General features: G+C 41.9%; 1 protein-coding gene across 1 annotated transcript; it reads right to left on the reverse strand.

Moving 5' to 3' along the window:
* On the reverse strand, positions 1-9,033 carry opn3 (opsin 3). Its single transcript, XM_076050083.1, has 4 exons — positions 8,563-9,033; positions 6,556-6,875; positions 2,298-2,549; positions 1-990 (listed from the first exon to the last, which is right to left on the reverse strand). The coding sequence occupies exons 1-4, from the start codon at positions 8,879-8,881 to the stop codon at positions 718-720; spliced, it is 1,164 nt and encodes a 387-aa protein (XP_075906198.1). The 5' UTR covers positions 8,882-9,033; the 3' UTR covers positions 1-717.
* Positions 9,034-24,678: the final 15,645 nt, after the last annotated feature.

Below are 24,678 nucleotides of genomic sequence, written 5' to 3' on the forward strand. Positions count from 1 at the left end.
ATCAGGAACACCAAAAGAAATTGAAAAACATGGAACTGTTTTGTCAGACACGCTGAATCTCCCACTGCTGATAAGTTCTTTGTAAGAACGATACAACTCTGATGAATATTAACTTTACAATAATAAATTAAGGCAAAATAAATAAATAAATAAATGAATAAAGGGCGGTGGAATGATCATTGGGCGGCACAATGGTGCAGTGTTTCGCAGTGTTGCCTCACAGCAAGGAGGTTGCAGGTTTGATCCCCAGTAATGTGGAGTGCCGAGTTTGCCTCCCTGTGTTTCCTCCCAGAGTCCATACACATGCACGTGAGGCGGACTGGGAACTGTAAACTGGCCGTCGGAGTGAGTGTGAGTGCAAGTTGTTGGAAGTCTTTCTATGTGGCCCTGCAAAAAAACTGTGGACTTGTCCAGGGTGCCTTTGCCCAAAGGCTGCTGCAATAGGTTCCAGCACCCCCACGATCCTGAGTGCAGGAGAAGCGGTCAGAAAAAATGGATGGGTGGATGGATGGATGGATGAAATGACTATCAAAATGAACAAAAATGACCTGATCAATACTTGTTGGTCAGAGATAAAATAATCTGTGTACTCTTAAGTGAAACCTTGTCAACCAACACTGCGAGGGAGCTCGGACAGAGTGATTTTAATTTGAGATTGCACATCAGTTCCTGAGGCATACTGAGAAGTGGGGAGGGAAGAGTTCAGTTTGAGGTGAATCACACCGGCCTGACTTGTATGACATTGACCTCCGAGGAATTGCCCGCCTTGGAGGCCACGTCCAGGTGGTGGAAGTTGTCGCTGGTGATGATGAAGACGATGGACGAGGAGCTGAAGGTCACCTTCTTCTTGGGTCTGTTGCTGGCGCTGCACGACCTGGTCATGACGATGGGTCGGATCGGGCGCTCCACCTTGGTGAGCGGGCGCTCTTTGAGGCTGCGCTGCAGCCAGGTGATGCGAGAGCAGAGCAGCTGCAGCAAACACCGGCGGAACTGGAGGAGCAACGAGCAGAGGGAAAGGAATAAGAGCTAGGACATGCTTACTTTACACTAATTAAAACAATGAGGTGAAACGTTAGTCTCAATTGCACATAAAACTACTACCAAAATAACTAGGTGTGTGAATTCTGTTTACCAATATGTGATAAGAATTCATCTAAATGGAAACAAACAACAACCTGCACCTTCTGTCTTTCTGTCTGAACTGAACTCGAGCAGCACATGAGAACAAGCATCACCCTGAACTGAACTGCTATTGAGTTTTTTTTTCTATCGCTCCATATTAAATTCTGTATCCATCAGTGGGCAGTGGAGAGAAGCGTAAAAAAAAAAAAAAAAAAATCGACGCAACAGAGGAGGAAGTCAGAAGTCAGAAATCTGTGGCCAGACAAGTAATGTGATTCAGACAGCGGGGCGGAGAAGTGATGTATGAACAGTTTAAAATGTACAAAGAACAAGAACCTGGCTCTGAAAGTGCACACCTTTACAGATACTTGGTTATCGATGCCACATTTGTGACATTAAACAAGAAAAAAGGAAGTTAAAATGTGGGTAGATACAGTAGAAATAAAAAATAAATACACAAAAACATAAAAAAAAAAAAACCCATGGCAGACAACCACTGTCTTCTAACAGGAACCAAGTGTGAAAATGAATCAGTGTGGGGGACTTTGTGTGCCAACATAAAAAAAAAGGCTCTGGCCATTAATGTGGTGAAGACGTGCTTCTCATCACCAAAGCGCGCCGGCTCCCATGTTGTGTGCAACCTTGAATCTTCAGCTGTTTTGCCTTCCTCTCCCCTATGTGCATTTGTTCCATCTGGGATTTAAGCCTGTACAAGCTCCGTCACGTCCTGCACACAATCTAAAAATAACACTGCTTTTCAGTCACTGGTGTCAACCGATCTCAATCAGCGCTGCTTCCTCTTCTCTTTATAGCCGTACCTTTCAAGATTTTGATTCTGGGAAAAAAACAAAAAAAAACAAAAACAAAAACCTGCTCATCAGTTTGGCTTAAAATTTCTCTGGATTGCATAACCTATAAGCTTTCTTCATCGAAAATGAGACAAGAGAAGTGACTGCCTGAGAAACCAGTGTATATAGACAATATTCCAATTTATGTGCCAGCATTACAGGTAATAAATGTTATGAAAGTTGAAAATGAAACTGCAGTGACAAAAGAGAGGTTTTGGCCAAGGCTGCATCCATCAAAAGTATTGAAATAAAACAAGCACCAATGTCCAACGCCTTTGAACACAGTTTTGAAATGCACTTTTCAATTTGAGCTCCAAAGAAGCTTACCTTTCTGCTCATGAAGACGTAGATAAGGGGGTTGTAGGCAGTACTGGACTTGGCAAAGAATGACGGGATAATGGCCACTGTTGGGGAGACCATGCTCTGCCTGCCAAAGGCCTCCACCATGGACACGATGGCGTAAGGCGTCCAACACAACAGGAAGCAGGATATCATGAGGAAAAACATCACAGCGACCTTCTTCTCATAGCGCAGGATCTTGATGATCTGAACTGTCTGGAGGTCCTGGATGGAGCGCAACTGCAAGAAAGGAGAGAGAGGGACTCTATTTTAGAAGCCACACCGGTTCACGTTTGGTTCACGTTCATATGTTCATATTACACCTGACAAGTCCGAAGGAATGTTACAATGGATTAAGTCCAACATGGCCGCCTGGGGAAGAACTTCCGTTTATTTGTGTATTTCTGTGTTTGAAGAAGTTTGAAGGAGCGTCATGCCTGTTTGAATATAATTTCGCATTTTAATTGGCAATAAAGAGATGTGAGCAAAGTATTTTGGGAGGTAAATTGGCCATAAACGTGTTTTAATATCATTATAATATAATCATACAGCCCATGGAAACAGCTCCTCAAATCCCTGGTTGCCTTCTTAATTGTGCGTACCAGTGCAATTCCTCTTTATGGCCACAAAGTTCTGCGGGCCATAAACAAAGCGCATCAGGAATGAGTTGTCTCAGATTTGTTTGAAGTTAATACTTCCACAGATGACAGAAAAATCTTTTACAGGAAAAGGGCAACACCTAAAATCTGCAGCGTGTACTGTGAGAGCTGAAGACTTTTACTGCGGAAAGAAGAGTATTGTGTTGTTAATACAAAGAAGCGCAGGTTGGGGAGAACACACGAAGAGACACTGTACTACTAAATGGTTGGATTTTGTGACATTGCGTCTACTCTCCTACGGGAAGAATCTTTAAAGCAAAGTCTCTGCGATAGCACCGTAACAGCGTGCTGCAAAAATGCAACAAAGCAAAACATTTGAACGCAAGGTGACAAGTCAGCCAAGTGGGATGGTGACCTTGTCAGTGCAGACACAGATACACATTCAGTCTCTTTTTCTGGTCTGATGCGTCATCCGCACAACCTTGGTGGTGGATAAAACTCTGACTGACAACATAAACAAACGTTCTAATCTTCAGGAAACTGCATGTCATAATGGAATGTATGGAAATGATCCGAACCCCCAACCAGACGGCCTACGACGGATAATTGAGATGCTGTGAGCCTCTATTGTTATTCATGAATTCACAAGGCCTGTTTTTTTTTTTTTTATTATTATTATTATTATTTGTGTTCCCCTGTGCTTTACACAGTCATTTCCCACGTAAACGTTCTGCTGCTTCAGTTCTTCGCATGTCGCAGTAAGAGTTTTGTTTGCCAAAGTAGACCACCTGTTTGTGTTGAGGCATAATATTCAGACTAATATACTGAAATTAGACTTGTGTGCTTTGAAGATTTTCATAGCATCTCCCAGTGCACTGAGATGTGCAATGAGCTCCCACTTGGCTTCCCTCTAAAGGTGTTTTTTTTGGGAGTTGTGTGGCGCTCCAGTGTTGGGGCTTTGAAGACGTTGCAGCTCACACTTTGCCGTAAGGGAGAGAGAAAAAAAAAAACGCTTAAAACCAAAGTGTGATTAACACAGACATCTGGTTAATCCTACTGGGACATTGTTGTTTTTCTCACATGTGCCCTGCGTTAAGACTTTGAGAGCCACCTGCTCGACGGCGCGGCGCAAAAAGATGAGTGACGCAGAAACAAATCGTCTATAAAGTTCTCTGAAAGGGAGAAAACAGTGGCAGGCACTTCGTTAACAGCTCTGAAACTTTTATTTTAACTGTGACTCAGCTTGTCCGGCTGGTCATCAGTTTTTTTTTTTTTTAAAAGGATCTTGGGAAAAATAATGAACCCCAACTTGTGAAGGATGTCTGTCAGTAAAGTGCTGCAGCAACAACTTCTACCATCATATCAAGGTCACTGTCCAAGGTTGACTTACAAGTCAGCCTTCACACGCTGATCAGTTGGAATGAACCCAACCGACTTCGTCATTAAATGATCCAAATTTGGCTCCTAACACGAAGGAAGCCTAATTTTTGCTACCAGTTGCAGGTCAGTTCTATTTACCAATGATCTTTAGGGCCGGGCAGGCAATCCCTCAACGACACTATTGACTTCCTCAAACTCTCCGTGGCTAATTGGGCTTGAATCAACTGTTACTGACGGACTACTCCTAGACTCTGGACACACGATTCCCTTTTTAGCCTGCTATTGGCTGTGTCATGTGGCTCTTTCAGAAAGCCAATGGAAGCTTTTCTGTGTTTTTATCCTTATTTCTTTTATATGTACTTGCAGCAGTTTTATTTGTATTTATTGTATTCCCCTACATTTTTTTTGGAAAGTGCAATGTGACTGCTTTTTGGAGGTTCTACACAAGTACTATTAACAGGTGGAAAGGTTCAGCACTATTGGCACAATGAACGCAGGTTGAGGTAAATGCAATGGGACAACCGCAGCATACCAAATGCTCACCCATTGAAAGTCTGAAATATTGCATGCTTATTATGGTACGTGCTGCATCTGACATCCAATAAGTCACTCAGCAGATGGGTGTGGTTTTTAAATGCACTGGAAAGATTTGACAAAACAAAGGATCCGTACACAGGAAATTGTCTTTTGCCACGATTGCTGGGTTCACAGAGCGGCTGATCTTCCAATTATCATATGCTCAAAACCCCAAGCTAAATTAAAATACTTAGTATAAGCACCTCATTTGGACTAAATTGAGCAAAGAAAATGTATTAAATATCTACCAGTGACCGAGGGAGAGTTTAAGCTTCATAAATAGCAAAGTGTGTTCTGTACTAATGTTTTTGCTGGTTTTTGTGAAAGTTCATTCTTTTCACAAAGAATGAAATGTGACACAGAAGAATGTGAAGACTCTTTTTTTCTTCTTGCAACTGTCATTTTCAAATATGTCATATTTATTGGCATGTACCTTAATGTGTGCGCGTGTGTTTTTTTTAAGCAAGTCCTATGTAACATGCCCTCGCTGAACATATACATAAGTATGTTACTGTGTCTTTGCAATTCAAAGCTGACTCGAGGTGAAATCCCATTTTGCACAACTACCTAAGTCTGTACAAAACAGCTAAAACACTTAGTAGTACAAGTGTTGAAGTGTTAGGAAAAGTTTTAGTATTTGACCTTGTACAAAAAATAAAGAAGAAATTAATTAACATTGCTAGATTGCAAGATGTATCAAACTGTTAAAAGACTGACTGCATAACTGCCATTCTTCCCATAATATTTTTTTTCCCCCAACAGTCCATCTCTGACTGATTATAACACTTATGGTTGCCCTCTTATGTCTCAGCAGACAAAGAAGAACCAGTTTTTCCCTATATTGGATGGCAGAGAGGCATATTATGATAATGGATTCTGCAATAAAAAAAAAAAAAAAGTGGCAGTCGGGGTCAAGAAGTTCCTTTTCATTAAACTTAAAACCATGGCAAGGCTACAAAGTTTGAGTCTAGAAAGACTTTTATTGAGACTAATGATGAAAAAGACATTTTGCATGCCACTCAAGTTGATGTCATGATTCCTTTTCTAATAGACTAGAATTTTAGATTTAGTCAATGTGACATTAAAATAGAGCGCTACCTGCAAGTGATGTCATGTCTAATGAATAGAACTTTTATGCTGTAAGTTTACTCAGGATATATGTTTTTTTTTTATTAGCAAAGGGATATTTGTCTATTTCTAATCTATTTCTGTTTATTTCTGTTTTCAATTTTACTTCACAACATGATGGAGGCAAATATTGATTGTGAGTGCTCCTTAAATAGCATCATGACGTAGGTAAGATACATGCAGCATATCCATTTTGAATTTAAATTCCGAAAAACGATATTACTGCATCGCAGATAAAGATGTTTACTTGAAAACTGTCAATACTGACGTCACCTGAACAACCTGAAGTTTTGTGTCCAGTTTTTGTTACCCTTTATCTGAATGTGTGAGAAGCAAAAAATACTTTTAAGAAAATTGACTTCCGTGGACGCAGTCGGTTGGCGTTTAAAGTGATGTTGAAACTTCTTGTTGTATGTTGTATGTACAGTGTGTTTTCCGCTGATATTAACCAGATAATATGAGCCTGTGCGATCCAATAAGGAGCCCCACCCATTTTTTTTAAATGAATAACCATGCAAAATAACATAGCAGGAAGAAAAAAGAAAAGCATCTGCATGACTTACCATTTGCACTGTGTAGAGAATGTTGCCATAGCAGTAGATCATGATGCCCACAGGGACAAAAAAACATGCCAGGAGGAAGAAGAGGATGAATGAGGCATCATTTGGATCCTTGGATGCCCAGTCCAGGGAGCAGCCAAGCTGGTGGATCTCCAGAGTGTATCGATTCCACCCAAGGAGAGGAGCCCCCGTCCAGGCCAGGGAGTACAGCCAGATGTGGCCGATGGCCTTCCAAGCCCAGGGGAAGTCGACCACCTGCGCGTGGACCACCCGGATGTAACGCTCATAGGCCAGGGCGGCCAAAGTCATGATGGAAACGATGCCTGGCAGTGTGTGGGGGTTGGGGAGGGAGGGTTGGGTGGGAGGGAGACAAACCAACAAACAGTGAGATGCAGAGAGGACGCAGGAGGCAGGATCTAGGTCAGTGGGTGGGCGACTCTGGGTCAGCGTCTCGTTGGGCTCAGCGGGTGAGGATGGTTTGTAGGTGTGAGCGCAAATCTGAACAATCTTGTAAAATCACATTTGACAAGCAGACTCAGTGACTCCCTAGAAATTCCGAGGAACGCAAACGACGCACAGCACACTTTCGTTCCAGTCGATAATGAACCGCGTGACACAATTTATCCTCCTATCCTGTTAACATACGCTGGCTCCCTCGTCATCAGCCTACGATTCACTTGTCGCCGGATCAATGGGAGTGGAACATGAGCGGTTTCGCTGCACGTGTTTGCCACCCCTCCAAGCGGTTGGCCCGTCTAAGGTGGTGCACTCAGCGTGAGCCTCCGGCTGCCCGGCTGGAGTTTCAGCAGGTGCAAATGTGCTGTGACATTACTGACGAGGCTTATCGCAGTAGCCCTGGTGGTGCCCATGTGTGGGACGGGCACACTGTCAACAACCTTGTCTGAGTAATACGGACAAAGGCATGTCTGCGCGCAGAGGGAGGACAAAAGGACGTGACATTTATTTTGATACAGTTCCAAATTGGATACCCTCCTCCCAACCCCCGTCCCGTGGGCCGGAATATTAAATTTCATCGGACAGAGGAGACGGGAGCTCAGTGCATTAACTTAAGAATACAAATATATCCAGCATTATGAGATGCAATGTGAAACACTCAGGTGTGGGTGTGGCAGGTGAGTTCACTGCAAGTGAAATCTCAACTATCTGCCCCGATCACTGTCAATGCCATCATGAAAAACAGCCACTCAAGCGCAAAGTGATAAATGAAACTAAGGCAAGCCATCCTCGTCAATGGCTGAAAACCAAAGGCAGTGCTGCCCTCTGTGGTGCCACCTGACAGGGGCTGTGCACGGACGGAGCAACCGTCAATAAAATTGCAGGACGCCGAACAGAGAGCGGGACGAGGTGGTCCCTGCGCCTTTTTGTTTAGTTTGCTGATAAGGCAACAATGGGCTTGAGGCTTCAGTCTAATGAGCTCATTATCACACATCCGTTCTCCCTGAGCATGGATTCCTTCAAGGGGGGGAGACCTGTGAGAATGACCCCTGTTCATTTACGCCTCACTGCTGCACACAATTATATGGCCAATAAAGTCTGGGTCATGTCAGCGCAAAACTAGAAAGGAAATGATAATAATAATAATAATAATAATAATAATAATAATAATAATAATAATAATAATAATAATAGTTTTACTACTATAGCAGTATTAGTATTATTCTAAAAACCAACATATGAACTTGAAGATTCATCTAAAGAGATTAATGAAAATATCAAAGACAACCTTTTGTCTTTGACAAAACTATTTCTGACCTATGTAAAATAAAGTGACGATGACAATGTAGCATTTTATACACATTACACCATAGGCGACCTTATCACATCCTATTTATTGTCTGACATATGACGAAATGAGTTCACTGGATTGAAAAAGGCAAATGGTCAAAACATCAATGAGCATCGGTAGGGGGAGGGGGTGGGGGATACGACGTGAATACAATCGGATTATTATTAATATTTTTGCGGAAATTATATTATTATTTTTCTCACCAAAGAGGCTGTTGCTGAAGCCGTCCCATACGCATGTCGCCTGGTTCCACGTCCACCGGCCCTTGACGCACGACGCGAACGTAAAGTTTATTCCGATGAGCGACACCAGCAGGTCGCTCAAACTTATATTCACCAGCAGCAAATTGGTGGGCGTCCGCAGCCTCTTGAAGCGGCAGTAGAGTATGATGACGACAAAGTTGTTGCAGAAGCCGAACACGCCGATGGTGCCGATGGTGAAGGCGAGAAGTTTGTACGTGCCAACCGCGAAAAGGTACTGCTCCGCGCTCCTCTCGCCTCTGGTGTCGTTGGCGGGATTCATGTCGTGGAGCGGGACAGGGTCTCCAGCATGGTGCTGCTGCTGCTGCTGCTGCTGCTGTGACTGCTGCTGCTGCTGCTGCTGGAGGAGTCTCTGCCGGCTGCCGACGACGGTGGCGCTCGCTGCACGCGCTGTGCGATCACTGAGCGCGTTCCCCGCACGCGCCACTGCGAGACCCACCGCCCGCCACGCGCTCCCCGCGCCGCTCATTCAAACCAAGCCTACACCCTCTGCCGAAAGTGGGTCAATGTACCACCGTCAAATCACACGCGCGCCAATAGCGGCTTCCGCCCTTTTTAATTTTTTTTTTTTTTTTTTTTTTTTTTTACTTTTACAAAGTACAATGATTTCTTGACCTACATTCGAGCCACGACTTCATATAAAGGTCGTCGAAGTACAAAATGTTTTTTCTTTCAATTTCAAACTACAGGTAAACAGATATAGAAAAAGGACAAAATTCATTATTAAAAATTAAAAAACAAACAAACAAAGAAAACTTTTACACCAAGCAATAGTTTTCACCCGAAGGCTTATTTTCAAAACAAGGATGTTATGATCATCTTGGTCGGTCTGTATAAACCAGGGCTGGGCAAACTTTTTGACTGTTGGGCTGCAATGGGTTCTAAAATTTGCCATAGGGCCCTGAGCAGGAAGGAGCAGACAGATGGAGTGTTTTGGTGACCCAGCTCATAGAGAAAAGAATCATGGAAATGAACAAAAGTGTTACAACAAAATATGTGTCTTTGAAGCTCTGTATTTAGGTTTTTTGAAATGACTCTCAAAACACTCAGAACTTTGATGAAATACAGCTATTTTATGACTTGCTTACTATTAATATCATTTCTTTCAGTTCGGCGGGCCGTATTTCAAAAGCTTAAAGGTCCTCATATGGCCCCCGGACCACAGTTTGCCCATGAACATGCATACAAAACAATCTATTTACTTAAAAATGCAGGAATTTATTAATTCATTTATTTTATAAAGTTGTAGTTGACTTCCATATTTTTAGAATAAAAAAAATTCCACTACTTTTTAGTCCACACATCTCCGAAACACTTGCAGAAAATGTTTTGAAAGCAAAGCACTTCTACTGTTAGTTGAATTTATTGTTCATTTCATTTTTCCTTCAGGACATCATGATGGTGCATTGTTAGCCTCACAGAGGTTTGACCTTGAACTGCCTAATTGCCACCTGACCCTTTACCACGACTTAGTTGGCGGCCCTGAGTGCAGGATAGGTGGTGCAAATTCCCCCTCACTGCAGTTTCTACTTATTCTGAGTCAGTTCTGACGTTGCTGAAGAATCTGAAGAGCAAATGTTTTGAAAACTGAATGAAGATAAACATAAAAAATGCTGCTTTTCTTATCCTGAACCAGAAGCCGTTACAAATCAAGATTAAATCGTTGTCTAACCAGTTATACAAACATTCAAGTTCAGGTATTTACATTTGAAACAAATGTTTTAAGAAACAATGACCTTAACATTTTTCTTTCTTGTTTATTCCCCGTGCAAAATGTTCCCAGAAAAACAAACATATTTGTCCAACTGATTATTGGTTATGTGTATTTTTAGACAGAATGTGACTGCAATGTGAATTGCAACTTTCAGGATAATACAATGCTTTTTGAACAACTGAAAATGAGGCATCATAAGGAAAAGGAGCATTTTTCAGACTGACTGTGCACTTCTTTTGTAGCATTGACAAATGTTAGCAAAAGTAGAGCAAACACAGACACATCCTCAAATGCACAGACCACCAAATGGAGAAAACTGCAAGCGATTTTGTCCAACCCTTGTTTCCAAGGTGCTCTTGATCTGCCAGCCATCTCGCTCTGTGTCTCGGCCAAAAATGTCACGGTGCTGAAATGTCGAATTCCTACAGTGTTGTTGTCATCTGACCTCATTTCTCAGTGCCTACAGGTTGATTCAAAATAGCAGATCCCTCTCAAATGACATGAGAGACCAGAGAGAGCGTGTGGGGAATTGTACGCCTGCACAATCAGACTCTAGGAACGTTTTATTATTACGTTCACTGCTCAATCAGAGACATTCATTCATAGTGTGCAGGTGCAGTTGCGTACTGCAGTTGCTCTCATTCAGACAGACAGTTCTTAATTTTGTCCAAGACGTTGCACATCATGCTGAGTGTTATGATTGCTTTTGACCACCGAGAGACTGTTGCAGCTGATCAGCTACATAACAGTCTTTCAAATGCTGGAAAAAACAAAACAGCTACGCATTTGGACATGACACTGTTGAGGCCAACAGTATTTTATCCTGAACAGCCGATTCAATTAATACATGTGGAAGCAGCAATCTCCATTGTTATCCAGAATTCCAATGCAGCGAACAGTCACAGGAGTTTTGCAAGAATACATGTTACTTTCCTTTTGCAGACGCGTCAACGTTTCTCTAAGCCATTTTTATTTTATTTTTTTTGTTGCTTTGCAGCTGTCATAATCTGTCTACAGAGAGGTGGCTGTGTCAGAGTTTTGCTTTTCATCTCAGGCCAGAGGTTTACAACTAGGTCAAACCCCCGTTTAAAGCATCTTTGACGGCACTTGTATCACTCGTGTCTCATTGTTTGTTTTTTTTTTCGGTTGAGTAATGCAAACGTTTTTGGCCCTCCACCTTCTCATTTGAACAGAGCTAAGAAATCTGTGTCTGTATGTTTTTTTTTAAGGTAATCTCTAAGCCTGCGAGACTTTAGTTCAGTACATCCGCCAGTTTGTGCATGTGCGCGACTACCGTTGTTCCCCCTGAGTTACAATTATGTAGCGTTTAACTCTGTGTGCTGTGAATCGGACCTGTAACATATATATATATATATGTTTTTTTGTTTTTTTGTTTTTTTTAAAAGGTTTCCTCCATAACAAAACATGAGTGTTTCTGACATTGCAAAGCTCTGCTCAAGATCTACCACCGCTCGCATGGGTATGCGTCATTTGAGATAATTACGCTACATCTTCCACGCCGTGGTAGTTTGCAGAGTAAATTGGCTTGCGTTTCTTGTAAACTGTGAAGCTCCGGCGAGCAGGTAATAATCAGTGCCCAGCAGCACGTTTTGTCATTAGAAACACTTTTATGCGTGCCCACTCGGCTGCATGCCCAACTAAAGGTGTTAGTCTGTTCGCTGTGACTTTTCTAGGCCTGCAGGAAGGCAACTCCCGTCATGAAGGCTGTTCGCCTTTCGGCAAATCAAAAGCACGACATTGGAAGGTGAACAAATTTTTGAGTGCTCACTAAGATTGTCTACAGTTGAAGGTGGCCAAGGAAATGGGTTGACCTTTAGGCGAGCACGTCAATGCCTCTCTGAAAAAGGTGATCAATGCCTGGGTCTTTTCAAATGCTAAACATAAAAGTATACACAGCTGGAGTCTAACGAGACTAAAAGAGTCAAGACAAGGGTGAATAATTTCATCTGACCCAGTTAATATGGCACAACACAACACAACAGACATAACAAGCATAACATGCCCGCACTTTATCCTACACGTTTAAATGTGTGTGTGTGTGTGTGTGTGTGTGTGTGTGTGTGTGTGTGTGTGTGTGTATGTTTAACAGTTCAATATCACAGTTGTCATTTTTTCATGTGGGTGTTTGCCGCTCAGTTGCCACAATTTCTAAGGAAAAGAAGAAACCATGCAATAATTCCACCATTTCCTTGTCACTGTTAAGTCACTGTTGTCAGCGTTGTCACTGTTAAGAAGTTCTTCTTCTCTTCTTCTTCTGCCGCTTCATCCGGAGTCGGGTCGCGGGGGGAGCAGCCTCAGCAGAGATGCCCAGACCTCCCTGGCCTCAGTCACCTCCTCCAGCTCATCCGGTGGGACCCCAAGGCGTTCCCAGGCCAGCCGGGAGACATAGTCCCTCCAGCGTGTCATGGGTCTTCCGTGAGGCCTCCTCCCGGTGGGACATGCCCGGAACACCTGAACAGGGAGGCGTCCAGGAGGCATCCGAAACAGATGCCTGAGCCACCTCAGCTGGGCCCTCTCGATGCGGAGGAGCAGCGGCTCTACTCCGAGCTCCTCCCGGGTGGCTGAGCTTCTCACCCTATCCCTCAGGGGACGCCCAGCCACCCTGCGGAGGGAACTCATTTCGGCCGCTTGTATTCGCGATCTCGTTCTTTCGGTCACTACCCAAAGCTCGTGACCATAGGTGAGGGTGGGAACGTAGATCGACCGGTAAATCGAGAGCCTCGCCTTTCGGCTTAGCTCCTTCTTCACCACGACGGACCGGTACAGTGACTGCATCACTGCAGCCGCTGCACCGATCCGCCTGTCGATCTCACGCTCCATCCTCCCCTCACTCGTGAACAAGACCCCGAGATACTTGAACTCCTCCACCTGAGGCAGGATCTCCCCACCGACTCGGAGAAGTTCATTTTGTTTTAGTTTTAAATCTTTGACCCTTGACACATGTTTATACTCTTACTGCAAATATAATATTATTATAATGATATACATTATTTTTTAAATTATTGTAACTAAATAGCAGTTTTTAAGAGTAGATACCATCATCTTTTTGTAATACGTACATCAGTTTCAGGTTTAGGATTGAGAACTTTTTTCATTTCTTTTTTTGTTTCAACTGAGTGCCATTAAGTATAAACAATTCATCTTAACTTAGATTAATGTCAGGACAATATTCATTGACATTTTTAGCTTTACTTGGTCTTTTCTAAATGTTAAATGTTTGCATGTGACAAGAATCTCAGAATACTCTATTACTCTTAATTGCACATTTGTTTTGTGGAAAAAAATTGCTTGTCTTCCATTTGTCACTACTTTTTTTACAACCTCGGTTTCATATAACATTTAGATACAATCCATTCTCTCATTGGATTGTATCACTCATTATCTCGCTATACACCTCAGTGAAAGAGACCAGTATCTTTATTCCTCTTCTTAATATCCAAAAAGTATCCTTGAGGATTTTCTAAAGGACATCAATGAGTTTCCGTGGGATAAGAGAGTAAATCTCCCTGAGCCCTGGCAGTCCCATGCTCTTTGAGATGTTAAAGAAAGCTTTCAGGGTTATTGCAAGACAGGATGAACTCAAGACGATAACAAGTGGCTATTGCATCAAATGTTCCAAAAGTCCCCCCAATGAGGAATTGTGTTGCCGTTTGCATATGAAGCACACATGCACAGCCTAAGACTATTAGGCGTATTAATTTAATGATTCACAAGGCCAAGTTATAATTTCCTGCCACAAGGAGGCCACTATAATTGAAATCCAATCCCAGAGAATCTGCCCCTGCAAAATCCAACTTCATTATAGTCTCAGGCTGATAGCATGACACACTATCCTTCTTCCTGATCAAATATAAGTGATTTCTCACCTTAAACTATAACACGCTTTCACAATAAACGGATAAAGTCCGAGGCATGTCTCGCAGTTTCAATGACAGCGACAACGTGTAAACGTTCCAAAACGAGATGCATTAAAAGGTAATTTGCTTGTACATTCTGCAGCCACGGGGATGTAGTCGATGAGGTACTGTTCAGCGCTTCAGATCTGCTATCCACCCCTGGAGGTTTCTGTGTCGTGCCAAGGCATACGTCCAAACAGGGTTTTATTGCCAGGCTGTTGGCTGATATTGCACCCGCTGCTTTCTTGCATAAAAAGTGTCATCACGATCATGTAGTGCCTGAGGCCTATGGTGGTGATTTGAAATGGATCATTACACATCCAAAGTTATTTTATTTTTAACACCACTGAAGAAATAAAATCATCCATCCATCCATCCATCCATTTTCTCTTCCTCCACCTTCGACCTTTCCCTGGACTCAGGTTCTAGGGGTTTGCTGTAGTCTATCTCAGCTGTCTACGGCCACAGGTGTTTATCGCAGGGCCACACAGAGAGATAAGCAGGCATTCGCACTCACACCTACGGCCAGTTTTGAGTACCTCATTAACCTAACATGCACGTCTTTGGACCGCGAGGAAGCCAGAGCACCTGGAGAGAACCCACACTGAAAAATAAATGCATTTTGAAAATATGTAAATAAATGAAGTACTTCTACCATACGGTTGTGCATTTCGTGTCACCATTCCTAAAATACAAGCTTCCCTCCCCTTGATGCAAATGTAAAAGGTTTATCCAGCTGCTAAAGTCTGAGATGGTGGCGGAAAGCAGACCAGACTGAGTCGACGAAGTGCAGAGGCCGGGGACTGAGAGAAAGGCTGAAACGCGGAAACCACAAAGACAGAACACAGGCTCACTAATAGAACTGTCACTCTGAGGCCGTCACTCTGGTGGAGCTGAATGTGTGAATTGAACTAACAAGCATCTCCATTCTAGCTGAAAGGTGTCCTTTGCAAATATCCCTCACTCTATCCATGACTCTGCACCAACAACCTGGAGCAAATCGAAAACATGTTCCATTGTGCATTGTACTGGTCAGTCTAGACCTTTTATAAACCTTGTTCTGAACCTCTCATGGCACTTATTGTTCTTTTTTTTTCTTTCTTTCTTTTGAAGTTTAGCCTCAGCACACAAGATCCTTCCAGCTTTGAACGTAAACCTTGGCTTCATGTCTAATACAGAGCATCTATAATGCTGTGGACAGCGGCATTTCCACAGATGACAGCACAAAGGAGCGTTATCAACTACAGTGGCAAAGACTGAGCTTTTGACATAAAAAAAAAAAAAAATCCATGCACCTGCAAATAACAATCAGCTTTATTGTTTGGATGAACTACTGTGTTCTAGGATGCCAAGCAGTTTGCACAAAGAATAGAAAGACTAGACGACACACGGGAAACTGGAGATGAGAGGTTGGTGTCAGTATAGTAAATATAGTGAAATTTATTTTTTATTTTTATTTTTGAGAACCTTTGTGATTTACTTGCCTCCCAAAATTGACTTATAAAAATGTCAACCAAGCTACTTAAAATAGCTTGGTAGGGTAAATTTGTATTTCTTGATTTCTTGACTAAAAAAGACAAATAAACTGTCTAGTACGGAATGCATCTCTACACCACGTTCAAACATGATAATTTGCAAAATATACAATAAAATGTTGCAGAATTCTCTGAATCCTAATATAACATATGACTCAATTGATGATGTGAAAGTGCTTCATTTTCAACATTTGTCACGGTGATAAATTGATTCCTCCTGTCCCCTGACTCCTGACCTAAATGTCTTTGCGCAGATATTTTCTAAATCACTATCAGTGCAGCAGCATTTCACTTTTTTTTTTTTTTTTTTGACTTCCTCCCTCTGTCAATTTTGTGTTTGAACACTGACATCAAGGGTTTCTCACCTTTTGTTCCGATGTGACTGACATCTCCGGAGGTTTTTGTTTGTGCAATACTGCGAAGAGCTTTGAATTTACTGCAGAGCAGAGCACTCTCACCTTCACGAGTGCAGACATGACTCACTCATCCACTGTACAGGTCTATCCTGAAAGTGTCAAGCCTAAGTGTCTATCCTAGTTGTTATTTGTTGTATTTGCGAATGCAATCTTCGTGCAGCGGATTCCTGCTCTCGTGGGCACTCATAGCATTTACCAGATGTCTGATGGGAGCTGTCGGTGTCATCTCTTTCTCCTTGCCAGTTCCATGACCAATGGCTCACCCCATCACCCCAACTACTTGGTTATATCCTGTTGCTGCTGTTTTCAATCTTCTGTGAGAAGATGACTATTCATTTCATTGCTTGGCTTTCTGCAGTCTCCACAAATGTACAACTACCGACTTTGCAGACGATGCCCACGTCACATCCCTTCCTAACATGCACAGTAAGTGACTCTCATTGTCATCTCGAATGTCCTTCACTGTCAGTGAGTTAAAAGTGCTGACTCAGAAATGATAAGTGGGCACATTAATTGGAGTGGCATCTGTAGAACACACGCACACAATTATAGCTATCGTCTCTACGAGGCTTTAATTAGCCTAATTGTGATTTTCCATTTTTGGAGGCAGAACTGGTAGGTGGCCTAGAGTTGTCTGCCAGCTTAAGTCAATGTACAGGCACAATGACATACACATTTGCTTACATGGGTTATCTCTGTGGTAATTCTGTATGTCCAGTCTGTAGTCGTGATTAACAGTCTGGTATTTGGTTATTGTTTTATTTAATAAACTCTCTATACTACACTGTGTTCAACAAGTAGAGGGAATAAGGACTGGAAAGGAGGGGGGTATAATGTATGTGTAGATTATATGTTTGTTGTGTAATGTTGAATGTGTTTGTTATTTGTTGCAAATCAAAAAAAAAATTAAAAAAAAATAGCAAAGTGGAGTTCACCAACTGTTCAGTCAGCATGAAATCTGTTTTGGCACTGGCCTTCAGGTCGTAATGCAGCTCCTGTGCTACATGTCACAAGGACATTGCAAAGTGGAGTCTGCAAAACCGCTGTACAGAACGGGAGCCTCTTAATATGAGTACGAAACATTGATTTGCAAAAGAAAATGACATGCCCCTACTGATTAGACTTCATACATAGAATGATCAGGGTCATTACGTGTGCACTGAATGAAAATATCTCATTTCTTCTAATACCCTGAAATTCAAAAGGGCATGTACATAAATAATTGGTACTGAAGAAAGATAGTTACAGAGTGTTGTATTGCACTCTAGTTGAGCCATTGTCCATTGTCAGGTATGTCCTGTCACTAATTAGTAAAAAAATGTAATTGCATTTGTTGCTTTCTATTATATTCAAAGAAAATTTGCAAGTGAAGTTGTTGATGTGTCAAGCTTTATTTAGACTTAAAAGTCCCATTGAAGGCCAAAAATACCCCAGAGCATAACATATCCTTCTTATCACTGGTCCTTTGTAATGTGTGAATCAGGAAATATATATATTTTTTAAATCTTTAGCCTTTGCATTTAACTGTCACTGTACAAAGTGCATGTCGGTGGAGCACTTTTGATTTCTCATAAAACTAGCAGCTTCTTGATTTGTTATTGTTTAATGCATGCTAATGTGATTAATGGTAATCAGCAGAATGGTACATGTGCACACCTTTACCGTTTGCGCCTTATTTGAGCTCTGTTTGTTTTTGATCAAGATGCTTGCGGTGACAGTTGTGGGCAAAGAACAAGAATAGGTGGAGGTGAGCATACATCCTTGGGGTCGGGATGGGATTTGTGTATGCGCACGAGAGCAGACGAGGTGGGAGTGCCAATTCAATCAGTCAGTGGTTTGCTGAGAGAGCCTAGTATCCAGTTGCTGACTCTGGTCGTGGAGTACAGAGCACTCCGTTTTTCACTCAGCTTCGTGGGGGAGGCTGTGTTGATTGCTTGCAGTAAGGTCAGTGGCAGGGGGACATTCTCTCTGCAGTTATTGAGTTTCAGGGGATCTGGCTGATTGGCAAGTTGGCTGCAATGTGCTGGACCCGTCAGTGTCTTAACACACTTCATCAGATTACAAGTTCAGACAAGGTTTTTTTTTTTGACTGTCTGACGCAGGCAGGAAGAGCCTCCTTTAAGGATAACACTTACAACACTGCAGCGATGACATCAGCAAGTAGATTTGCATACCTTCTCTGAAAAACAGCCGCCTATATAAATGTTGCCACTTCCAGAAACCCATTTTCACATTCACACTTACCTTTTCTCACCTGTCCTCCGCCTATTCATTTTCAAGCAACACCTAAACCAGCTGCTTTGAATGACGTGCGAGCAATCGCAATAGAAATATTTTTTCAACAGACTGAAACCGGTAACCCAGGAATAAAGGAAAACAACAATCATTTAATGAGGCTTAACAGATATTGAAGAATGTAGTTTGGTCTCGACCAGAGGCCATGCATGAAGAGCTGGCGGGTGTGTGGCAGATGGCAGCCTCTTCTAGTGAATATTTGATTGCTGACACCGTCCTCGCCATATTGTCTTGCAGCAGTGAGGAAATGAAAGACAAAAGGTCACAGCGGGGAGAGATGAAAATCCGGGATTAGTATACGTCACAGTCAGTCAATATAGAAACTGTATATGTGATGAGGAATCCTGAAAGTGAAGCGCCAGGGCTTTAAAAAGTCAGGTAAATGTCAGACAGTCACTGGTGGAGATTTTGAGAGTTTGTTTAGTTTAAAAAAAAAAAAGCACTTTATTCCAAAACAGCATTTGAAACCTTTGTGTGTGGTGATGTTTTCATGCTGATGCTCATGGATTAATGTGTTCCATGAAGCTTAAATGAGGATGTGTGTTGTGTTTAGCTTTGACGATTGATCAATAAGATTTAAAAGTTCATTCCAATGCTGACAGATGGCAACGTGTAAATAACGGCACTGGAGAAACTGAGTGAGGATCCCCTGGAGAAGCTATGGGACAATCCTGCAAAGTTCCGTCTAGGCACCAGCATTACCAGCATGTGAATTGATATGTCAGGGTAGCCTAGTGGTGGAGGGAATAATTGACGGACCATTCAAAATGCTACGGACTTCCATTCCCACCCGGCGGACCACTGCAGGGCTCGAAAGTGTAAAGACGTGTGTCTGGGGGGGGGGGGTGAAACCAGATAGTGGACAATCAAGAGTTTTGAAGCCATCTGATCTGTCCAGGTTACCAACACCACCGCACAGCTATCTCCCCCATTGTACGAAAGAGACGAGGTTAGAAGGTTGATTTGAAGCCAGAGGGAGGGCTGCAGGGCTGCAAGCAAGGCAGAAAGACTTCCTGGAGGTTTCAGTTTTTATTTACAATTGAAATAAACAGGAGAGGAATCAGATTTGTCTTCATGTTCAGAATATTCCCCTTTTAACCTCAACATACACATCCTTTGTCTGACGCATGTTAGCACTAGTCTGCTATGTTGGCTCTGCTGGCCTATGGCAGATTTCATGGAACCTGGCAACATTAGCTATCAGAAATATGATTGGATTAAAAACTCTACCGTAATACGACAATGGAAGCAACGCAACCAAGTGGATATTTTATGATGTGAAAAGAACAGACTATGGAGAATAAAATGTACTTTTCTAAGTATGGTTAGGCCAGCAAAGAAGGCCTTGCTGGCCCTGTCGGCCCACCACAGGTTAGTGGACAGCAACAAATCCTCAGATTACCCTGAAGATGAAATTCTATCAGTGCAACTGGTCTGTTAACTATGTCTGCTAACAAACAACAACAAAAAATTGTGACTTTTGTTTCTCACCAGTTGTGAGAAATTGAGGGCTCAGAAGTTCTGCTATGTAGGTGGATCACACTTTCTCCACTTTCTCACTTTCTGCCTGTTACACTGTAGTTTAACCAACTGGTGTCACACAGCCTTAAAATCAGCAGGCACAAACCTCCTAAAATCAATAAATAAATGAAAAACTAAATAAATCAATAAATATCAGCTCCAGTTTAGATGTAGTCTGTGAATGGTTTATATGCTATAGCTCTGAGTGACTCTTATCTATCACTGCTGCAAAGCCATAAAAACACTCTATTTCGCCAACATCACTTTATTTTTGTGGCTAGATTCTTCAATCAAAAAAAAAAACAGGATCTGATGATGTATATTTTCTGATAGTGAAAATGTAAAAGAACAGTCCGTGCTCCATAATAATAATGATGATTGAAAAAAAAAAAAAAAAACTTTTGTGATTCCTTCAACCACTGCCAACAAGAGATTAAAAATAATAATTAAAAAAACTTTTGGAACTGATTTCTGCACCCTGGGTGTCTCCATTGCAATCAGGCTTCAAAGAGACAAATGAATGCAGTCGCTTCTGGGGTGATGAATGAGTTTCACATTTTGGTGCCAAGTTTTCAGCATGAATGAATTTTCTGGCATCACATCCCAGCGATTGTGTGCCATCTGTGTTATTAAATCTATCTGACATGCATCGCTTTCACTTTTCAGTGTAAAACATGAGCACCTACCGCTGCGCCAGTAAGTGTGTGCGAGGTCCGTGCCAACGCTTTCATTTCTCTCATGAGACAGATGTGGATGACTGGAGAGCCAACATGACATCGGGAACATTTGTCTCATTGATGAGAATGTAGTTTTTACAAAAGCTTCTCTGTCTGTAAGATAGCATATTGCCTCTTTTGTTCATGGAGTCCAGCTCTGACTGCCTTTTTTGACAAAGAACTAATGATCTGATAGAGAGTCAACAAAACGCTTCCCACCACACATAATAAAGAAGCATCAATGAATGAAAAATATAAAAGAAAATATAAAGACTTTAACAGCAGGATGTGCAAGAAGATCCACTTTTACACTGGTCTAAAATGTCATTGTGAGAGGGAGGAAGTTGGCAGTAATTATATGTATTAATCATATTTTATATATTTTTTTTATTCAAGTTTTTTTTCCTCCATATTATGGTCCCATGTAAGGTTTTCTGACAGTACTCTCAATCATGGGCAATCAGGGTGCCAAACTCTACCCAGTAAAATAAGTTTTTCTAAAGCCTTCATCGCGCTATCATTTAAAATACATGTTGTTAAAATTCTTCCATGACCAAAATCATTCAGAACACAACAAACAGGACACATAACTTATTACGTGAGCAGACATCTGGCAGCAGTCACATTTGGCTGCAGAACACGAGGACTCTGTCAGGGAGAATCTGCCCCTCAAAATCTTATCAATGAAACTCGAGCTGGGTCAAGTTGCGTGAGTGAGCAAATGCCAAGTGGGAGATGGAGGCTGGTCCGTAACGCTGAGCTCATCTCGCGTTTGCAGAATCCATGCTGAGTCACAGCCCTGTTTGAAGTCTCCTAACCTCATTAGGGATTGGTTTGCCAATGGGAGGATGAGGTCTCTGCACATGTTTGAGTAACACTTTCAAGAAGCAGGCTGGGACGTGTCTTTGATGTCCGCGTCAAGGGATTGGATTTTTCCCCCCCTTCCTCCCCCCGTACTGGTACAATAGAATATTGTTGTGAATGGCGTTTTTCAGACTCATTCACACAAACACGGGTTTGTTGTTTGATGTCTCTGTGCGACGCTCCTCTCAAAAAAGAAACAAGATGAGGGAAAAAAAAAAAAAAAAAAAATCAGAGACTTTTTTTTTTCTGCCTGTGACTCGTTGATCCTATTTCTGTGATGGTGCCACCCCACCACTCTTTGATCACTTCCAGCCATTTAGTGTTTTTTCCCCTCACAAATAGTCACTTTCAACCATGTGATTACAGCTGAAAGCCTACAGCTGCACTTTGTGTCAACCATCTGACACTGAAAAAAACAAACAAACATGGGAATCAGATGCAAATGGTGCAAAAGATTTACTATTTACATAAATATCAAGAAATCATCAGGTCAGCTTTATCCAGGGTTTCTCACCATGGGTGACATGGTGACATCCCGTAAGGACCAGAGGCTCATATCAAATAAGAAAATAAAACCAGGAATCAACGCTGATACAATCGGACTGGCAGGAAAATGGCACCCAGACAGGAAGTGGATCCAATCACCCAAACGTGATGTGAGGAGGGCCTGGACACAGCCTTATCTCCTCTCTTTATCTGTTTCACTTCATGGATCCATACATCCATTTGTTGGACAATAAAGATAAAATAACAAATATTAAAATGGAAATCTGGCATACTAGTTGTAGTGTTTCGCAAGACCAATTGGCTAAACGCTCATAAAAATTGGCAGGAATCATTAGGGCAGGTTAAACTGATGCATTCATGCAGGCCAATCAGGTTTGTTTTAGCTTGTTTATCTGGGTTGCAACAGCTCAAAACTTCCTAAAATCTTGCCAGTGTTGAGCAAACTGCAAACATCTTTCCTATCAAAAAAAAACATAAATGCTACGCTCAGTTTTAGTTCCATCTTTTCTAGCCTGAAAAATGACAACCAGTTCTAATGAAACTTTTGCTACTTCAACATAAACGAATCTCATCTACACTTGGATTTACTTCCTATGGATTCTAACAGCAGCTAGTAGGAGTTTCTATAATATTCAGTTGTAAAGGAATCCAACTGGTTTTGGAGGTCTGAGGACAAGATGCATAAACAAGAGTTGGATAGAGAAACCTTCTGCAGGACCATGTTAAAACCAATACATGGATTGACTATAATGGTATGAATTAATGTTTACTTTGCTGCAATACAAAAATAAGAACAAAAAACACAATCATCACCTCCTTAAGTGAGATACATTTTTCACAGACTAAAGGCAAAACATGTGGCGATGGCCCTCAGCAGGTGTTGCTGAGAAATTTACACCCAGCTTGCCTACTAAGTCTCAATTCTATGAGGGGAGATCTTAAAAAGGACCATGCATTCCCTTTTATGTTTCCACAAAGAATAGCTGTTACAGGAAATTGCTTGTCCATGCTGTGCATTGGTCTGTCAGAGATAAATATTTGAGGGCGATAGCAATGATCATGGACCAGTGCAGGCGAAAGTGTCCTTTGTCCTTGAAAAATCCATTAGTTCTTGGACGCAACGTGCTGCATTATGAAAATTTTTTTATTCATTCCAACTCAAGTGATTGCTTTTGCTTTTCTCTTGTCAAAAGACGGCTGTCCATGCTACGTCTTAAAGGAAGATCAGAAGGTCAGAGAAGAACAGCAGCTGTGCCAGGAAAGAGAGTGGGAAAATAATAAGAATAACCCTGGGGGACCGGGCCGTCGGTGTCTCCGCCCCCACCCTCTGGAACTTCCTCCCCAAACACATCCGAAACTGCACGGAATTTCAAGTCTGCCCTCAAAACCCACCTCTTCAGACTTGCCTACCCACCTCTTCAGACTTGCCTACCCACCACACCTCCCAGCCCATATTTGCCCTCTCAACCCTGTCTGTTTTTAACTGATTTTATTCTTGTGTTACATCTATTTTAATCGTTTTTAATTTTTTAATCTCTCGCATTGTTTCTATTGTTATTTTACCTGTAAAGCGACTTTGAGCACCTGTAAAAGTGCTTTATAAATAAAAAACATTATTATTATTATTATTATTATTATTATTAATAATAAATAAATAACAAAAGCAGTCATCACTGCTGGTTGCTCTTCTTTTAAGCTCCACTCAGGGATTCACCTCATGGTCCGCTCGCTGAAGGCTGCTTCGGCACTGAATTGTGTAGGACAGACGGCTGTTTTTTTTCACTCGAATTACAGCTGCAAATGTCAGAGCGGTTGATTGCAATCGAGGAACTATTTCGGTTTAATCTGTGCGCTGCATCAACCTGTCATGTTCTATCAGCGGGACGTCGAGCTACCTGAAGAGATGCACGCGCACCACCTTAAAGGGACATTTCGTCGGGAGACAAAAAAACGAAAGCATCAGCTGCAGAGATTCCCGATTATTGCTACCAGAAGCTTTGGAAAAATTGAAATATTTGACCACAGATCTGACAAAAAAGACAAAGAAATAATCAAAACCCAGGGAAGTGTGGTATTAATGTGCCTGCCTTGGATGTGGGTATGTGAAAACACAAAAATAGGGTCAAACTTACCAAAGACTCAGATGATTTTGTCGGCGAGCTGCGACAGTTACAACCTGACCGGAAATGTTAACATAGCCCTTTTGCATTTGAAGAAATGCCAAAGATCCTAGTTATTGCTATACTAACTGAGAAATATTAAGAGTTCCAGCGTTAAGGTCCCTCGTAAGAGCCTGCAGGTAAGTCCCATATGCTTTGAAGTTCAAAGACCCCCATGTATTTTTGATGAGACTCTGACAGGAAGCCATCAAGGTGAATTATTACATTTTTCTGCATCGATAACTGGGGAATATAGACTCATATCTATATTGTATATTTTATCAGACAAATATATTTTATCATTTCAGTGTCTAGAGCTTGAGCGTATTGAAAGGTCAGAGAAGATGTGGCCAGTTTGGTGACGTGAATATGATCTGAGATGCAGTATCACACAATCGAAAGCAGAATACGACTT

This window comes from Nelusetta ayraudi, unplaced genomic scaffold (assembly GCF_046127955.1).
Source record: "Nelusetta ayraudi isolate G7.1 ecotype Tasmania unplaced genomic scaffold, CSIRO-AGI_Nayr_v1 ptg000122l, whole genome shotgun sequence".
NCBI lineage: Eukaryota > Metazoa > Chordata > Actinopteri > Tetraodontiformes > Monacanthidae > Nelusetta > Nelusetta ayraudi.

Coding starts and splice junctions, on each gene's coding strand:
- opn3 (XM_076050083.1), bottom strand. CDS start 8,881: ATGAATCCCGCCAACGACACCAGAGGCGAGAGGAGCGCGGAGCAGTAC. Junction 2,550..6,555: donor TTCTCTACACAGTGCAAATG/GTAAGTCATGCA, acceptor CCTTTCTTGCAG/TTGCGCTCCATCCAGGACCT. Junction 991..2,297: donor ACGTCTTCATGAGCAGAAAG/GTAAGCTTCTTT, acceptor TTGCTCCTCCAG/TTCCGCCGGTGTTTGCTGCA.